The following is a 6,024-nucleotide window of genomic DNA, read 5'->3' on the forward strand; positions in this document are numbered from 1 at the left end:
AGGAAAAGTAGCCCACTCCGGAGGAACCCAAATTAAAACACAACGCCTAAATCTATGGAAGCCATGCACGCAAAGCACCACTAATCTTAGCAAAGAAAATTAACTGTAGCAACAAACCAATATTCTCCATGAACTTTAGACCTCTCATGAATAGACATTATTGGAAAGAATTGGTTTTTAGCTGAAAAGAAGGTATATTAAATAAACAAGACACAGAAAGAGAGGTTTATTCCCCCTATTAGTTCTTAGGCCTCCACCACCGGAGGCTTTTAAATTGAAAACCAAACAAAAAGGTAAAAAAAAACAAAAAAAACAAAAAAAGAAGAAAAAGAAAAATCAGTGCCCTGAGTTTGAGGATTCTTTCAATGGCCATTGCAGGAAAAGCTTGTACACTTGCCATTCTTATCATCTTGTGCTTTGCATTGGCCTACTGTGAGGCTTATGCCAAGGGGGTGGTCCGTGGAGTTCCGGATACATTCCGTGGTTCTAATTTAGCTCGGCATGACGTTCCTACTCCTGGTGAGAAAGTTTTTAATGTATTACAATTTGGAGCCAAGCCTGATGGAAGGAAAGACAATACCCAGGTGAATTATTTTGCATGATGAGCTTTCATGTTTAATTTGGTTTACATAATGAATGTTTAAAACTGAGGTACAGTTATTCAAACGAATCATACGATTGAATTTAATCGTCACTGAAAATAAAAAATGTTATGATTGAATTTAATTGGAGAACTGGAACTAAATTTTGTCATCCGCTGCATGAGCTTTTGAAAATTTTACGCTACAGTGCTTTAATTTTATCAGGTACGGAGAAGATTGTATAAATTAAACGTAGGCCACCGCTAGAATGTGGTTGTGGCTATTCTTAATTAAGAGAATATTTTTGAACCAATCTTAGGCAAAAGAGAGATTGAAATATTTACCGTGAAGTTATTGGTGGAAGCAGTTTTAAAGCAGTCAAAATGTTCTACAATCACTCCCATGATTCTTCCATTAATGACATTTTTAACACGTAATCCCAAATTACACTCAGACTTGCAGTATTATATTTTTTATCTAATGATTCATTCAACAATGACCGTTTTATTCTATGTTATCTGCCTTTTTGCTCTGTATTACGTGTGCCTGTCATTCTTTCTAATTATCTCTAATACACACGTTATTTGTGTAAATTTATGATGTTAAATACCATTTTTTAATTATCCAAAAATCTTGTGACTTTTTTTTAATATATAATAAGAATCTTGTGGCTTAATGTTACTTCAAGGTCTACTTTATGAAAGGTGCTATACTTATCTCTCTCATCTCCTGCTTCTTGTAAGCAAAACAAGAATATTCTTCTTCATTGTTACCTTTTATTTTTGTTTTTTGTTGACTAGTGAATATTCCAAAATCTCAATTTTTATCAATATGGTAGTCTGTGTGATAAGAAAATAAAATAGAATGCTAATTTTGAAATTCGTTTAGGATTATATTTAATGGATTTAATCCAGTTTCCACTTTAAAAAAAATTTTTTTTTTTTTCCAAAAAATTAGAACATTTTGGCCTCAATCTTTAGACTTATTTATAGAAAAGAGTTTTCTTTTCTTTTATTTTCTTTTTTTTGGAGTAAGTGAAATTTTAACAAAATATCTCCTTTTGTACAAACTTAAGGTGGAGATTAATTAAAACCCAACTTTTGTTTTTAATCTCAACCATTTATTGAGTTAAAATTCTAAATAAAAAAATAAAAATAAAAAATCTCTCGTTAAAAATCCACAAGGAAAAAACCAAAACCAACATGGAACGGACCCCAAATAGTCCATGATTTTCTACTCTACCCAATTGTATGTACGCAATGAGAAAGTGATATAGATTGGTTTTTGACCTGATCAAAGGAATTCTGTGGCTTTCTTTCAAATAATAATAATAGGTTTAAGGATACAAAATTTTGTACAACCGTGACAAACTGTAAAAATAATAATAATAATAATAATAATAAATAAATAAATAAATAAAAGACTCTGAAAAGTTGTGAAAACCTGAAAATAATTCATTAGACGGTCCAAACAAAAAGTTCACTACATTATGGATCTGATCATGATCATACACATATATCCTTGCAGGCTTTCATCAAAGCATGGCGTGCCGCATGCGACTTCAAAGGACCATCAAGGCTTCTCATTCCCGCAGGGAGTTTCTTATTATCTCAGGTTACATTTGGAGGGCCATGCGGTGGCACAACTCCCAAAATTGTTCAAATTCTTGGGACCCTGAAAGGATCAACTGATATCAGTGAATATCCTGAAGCTTATTGGATCGTGTTCGAATCCATAGTTGGCTTGGTTGTTACAGGTTCTGGAAAAGGCACTCTTGATGGTCAGGGTGATTCTGTTTGGAAATACAATGACTGTAGCCATAGTAGCAATTGCCAGCCACTCCCCTCTGTAAGTTTCTGCACTATATTTTGTCACCATTTATTGTTACTCGACAAAACTCAAGCACAGTTCTTTATGTACCATATACTTTAGGTTCTTTACTTAATCACAAACAACATCTAACGAATTGTACTTCAAATTTTGTTCAATCATACAGTAATGCTAGTTTGTGTGTCCATTTATGTATGTGTTTATGTTTCTGTTTATTTGATGCAGAACTTAAGACTCAACAAGGTCACAAACGGAGTTATAAGAAGCCTCAATTCCCTTAACAGTAAAGGGGTTCACCTGTTCATCACTAACTGCGAGATCATAAGGGCACGCAACCTTCACATAGATGCCCCCGCAGATAGCCCGAACACGGATGGCATTCATGTTAGCCATTCCAACGATGTGAGAATAGCCAAATCTTCCATTCACACTGGTGATGATTGCGTCTCTATTATCCAGGGAGCCACCAACATTCGCATCAACAAAGTAACCTGTGGCCCTGGACATGGCATTAGGTATATACATAATTCCCATATATTTAGAAAGTTCTGCTAACATCCAATTTGTTACTTTTTGAAACCCCAAGATTTAATCTGTTATTTTTAAAACTATGGTGTTTAATTTGTTATACCACCTAAAATTCAAAGTTTGAATTGCAATTTTCCCTTTTTACTTTGAAAGGGAATGATAGAAATTATCAGCATATATATGTCTTTTCAATTGAGGCTTGGAATATTGAAAGTAAAAGTCCATTTTCTTTGTCAATGACAGTGTGGGTAGCCTTGGCAAGTACGAAAATGAGGAGGATGTGAAAGGCATCACTGTGAAAAATTGCACGTTGGTTGGCACAGATAATGGAGTTAGAATCAAATCATATCCAGGATCGAAAGAAAGTTCAGCATCGTCCATGCTTTTCCAGGACATCATCATGAATAATGTTAAGAACCCCATTATCATAGACCAAGGCTACTGCCCAAATTCAAAGTGCAGCAACAAATCGGTTAGTCTCATTCACCATATTTTTTCCTTTGAACAAACTGCCTTTGCAATTTATAACTTTAGTAATTCCATTGTCACCAATTTTTTTATGCACCAATTACAATAGACTATATCATCAGCGGTGAAAATTGTTGTGTCGTTAAACTATGGTACTTTATATATGTGCAGCCATCGCGCGTAAGGCTCAGTGACATTCATTACATAAACATTAGGGGAACCTCAAGCACGCCAAATGCAGTAGAGCTCTTTTGCAGCTCGCAATATCCTTGCCAAAATGTTCAGTTGTTTAACATAGATTTGAAGTCCCAGCAGAGGGGGCCGACTGCCGCTTCGTGCACAAATGCAAAAGTACGGTTTGGTGGAAAAATGAACCCACCACCTTGCAAATAGGTGCCTAGTAGAGTTGAAATTACACCTCCAACCCCTTTGACTCTATAAAAGTATCATTTTGTATTAGTATACTGAAGGTCACTTTTTGGGCCTCTTAAAAACTTTGTGATGTAGTATATATGGGGGATAATATCCCCATACACCACATATATGGACCTCAGAATGAAAATCGAAATCGAGAAAATGTTCTTATTTTTGTAGCCTGGTTGTATAAGGAATTAATCAACTTATTAACCATGAGCTCGAAACAAGTTTGAAATTTTTTATCTGATATAGACCTCAACTCCGAAAATGGAGGATTAGATTTTAAGTCATTTTTTATTTGAAAATTGCTATATTTACCACTTATCTTACAAATTGCTGATATAATAAGCAATCATTGGATGGATGTGAGGGATGCTCATTTATCAAGAAAAAAGAAAAAGAAAATAATTTCCTTTCTTCTTTCTTCTTTCTTCTTAAAGCAACCGTCAATCGAATAATGCTGAGTGACATGAGTGATGAGACTTCCACCAAGGCATGGCAATGCTACATGATTACACATTTAATTTTCACAAAATACTTAATTTATTACCAATTTTACGACAGAAGATTTAAAAAATGACATAACAAGTGACAACCAATATTATTAGCTGAATCTCTTATAAAATAATGGATAAAGTTTAGCTACAAAATTAGTTTTAACCAACCTTGTTCAATAAGATATACATTACTACTTATTTTGAAAATCTAATTATTGAATTGCATGTTCTTTACATTTTTAATACACATGTTAAATTTTATATCAATCAGATATTATTTCCTATATGATTTATAAGTTTATTTTTTATGTATAATTTTAAACTACAAAAACTTGCAATTTAAACAATATATTAATAACATAGTTATTGATCTTTAATTTTTTAGAAATTTTGCAAGCATGGAGAATATAAGAAGAAAATGTAATCCGATGATGGATTTGTCAAAATTCACTTTCAATAAAAATGTATTGAGTAAAATTGTAACCTAAGGCTTGTAGCTAAATTGTGTCCTAAAAGATTCTTTACATAGATAAACCTCAACAAAGCTCTTGAGTTCAAACAATGCTTAGATATCTGCAATGTTATGGATCAAGGGTTTTCTAAGTCCCCAGTTCACTTGATCAAATTTGAGGCAGGTAAGTGACCTTATTTTAGAAAGAATTGAAAGGTGTTTTTGCTAATCCTTGTTAGAGGGTGCTTTGCTCGAAGGCCTTAGCAACTCATCATCCAAGAATGTTCTCTAATCACTGTCCTATGTTGGTTAATTTAACATTAGGCTTCCTAGACCTTTTAGATTTAACTTAATGTGGCTTCATCACTCTTCCATCTTAAATATGGTGAAGGAGGCTTGGTCTCTGGGTTTCCCTTTGTCCTAAGTCTTCTTGATCGTTTTTGACTTTTTGTTGCAAAAGCCCAGGACCTGAAGTCTCAAAAGTTTTTGGTAACTTTTTTTTTTTTTTTGAATGGATAAGAGGAGACTTCTTGCAAGGTTAAATGGAGCACTGAAAGGCCTAGCAGATTGTCCCAATTCTTTTCTAATCCACCTAAAACAACTAGGTTGTAGCAAGGTGGAGTTCTGGGACAAAAGGACACCCATGTCACTGATTTTTTTTTTTATATATTGATACGATAGAATTTCAAAATCTATATATCTTTTGATGATGTGAAAATCGTCAATAGAGTAGGTTCGTCCAGATGAGTCAACTACCTCATCCTTCTGCCTGCAATTGTCGTGAAAAGCCCTTCTTAGGTGATCACCGGTGTGGTGTCTACCACAGAGTCTCCGATGATAAAGTCAGCATATAGAAGCTTTAAGAAAGTATGAGCACTTAGAATATCAGAGCTACGGCGTATTTGTATATTAGGATGTGTACCTTATTTATGGTTTTGAGGAATGTTTATATATGGTTCTATTGCTTCTAGCCGTTGTGGCTTTTATTGTGGCTTTAGTGTCGTTTTGTAACGCCTCTAAGCTCAGTAATGTAGGTTTTGATAGGCTTCCAACGGTTTGACAGCTGATTTTGTAACTGTCCAAGGTATTAAATACTCTATTTAATGGCTTGCGTTCCTTCGTCCATGACTTGGCAAGATAGACAAAGGTGTCTGATGGGTTCGTCTAGGCAAGAAGGTTTGTTGATTTTATCGTCTTTTATTGAACAACAATAGACTTTATCAGTTAAACTAACTACAACTCACATATCATT

General features: G+C 34.1%; 1 protein-coding gene across 1 annotated transcript; it reads left to right on the forward strand.

Annotated features, from left to right (window-relative positions):
* The first annotated feature begins 280 nt into the window (after positions 1-280).
* LOC142623626 (exopolygalacturonase-like) lies at positions 281-3,939 on the forward strand. Its single transcript, XM_075797069.1, has 5 exons — positions 281-584; positions 2,109-2,429; positions 2,637-2,926; positions 3,183-3,411; positions 3,579-3,939. The coding sequence occupies exons 1-5, from the start codon at positions 366-368 to the stop codon at positions 3,798-3,800; spliced, it is 1,281 nt and encodes a 426-aa protein (XP_075653184.1). The 5' UTR covers positions 281-365; the 3' UTR covers positions 3,801-3,939.
* The last annotated feature ends 2,085 nt before the right edge of the window (positions 3,940-6,024 follow it).

This window comes from Castanea sativa, chromosome 2 (assembly GCF_040712315.1).
Source record: "Castanea sativa cultivar Marrone di Chiusa Pesio chromosome 2, ASM4071231v1".
Lineage (NCBI taxonomy): Eukaryota > Viridiplantae > Streptophyta > Magnoliopsida > Fagales > Fagaceae > Castanea > Castanea sativa.

Bases quoted from the DNA above. Each gene is read 5' to 3' on its own strand.
- LOC142623626 (XM_075797069.1), top strand. From the start codon at position 366: ATGGCCATTGCAGGAAAAGCTTGTACACTTGCCATTCTTATCATCTTG. The intron at 585-2,108 runs GTGAATTATTTT...ATATCCTTGCAG, and splicing joins GAAGGAAAGACAATACCCAG to GCTTTCATCAAAGCATGGCG. The intron at 2,430-2,636 runs GTAAGTTTCTGC...TATTTGATGCAG, and splicing joins ATTGCCAGCCACTCCCCTCT to AACTTAAGACTCAACAAGGT.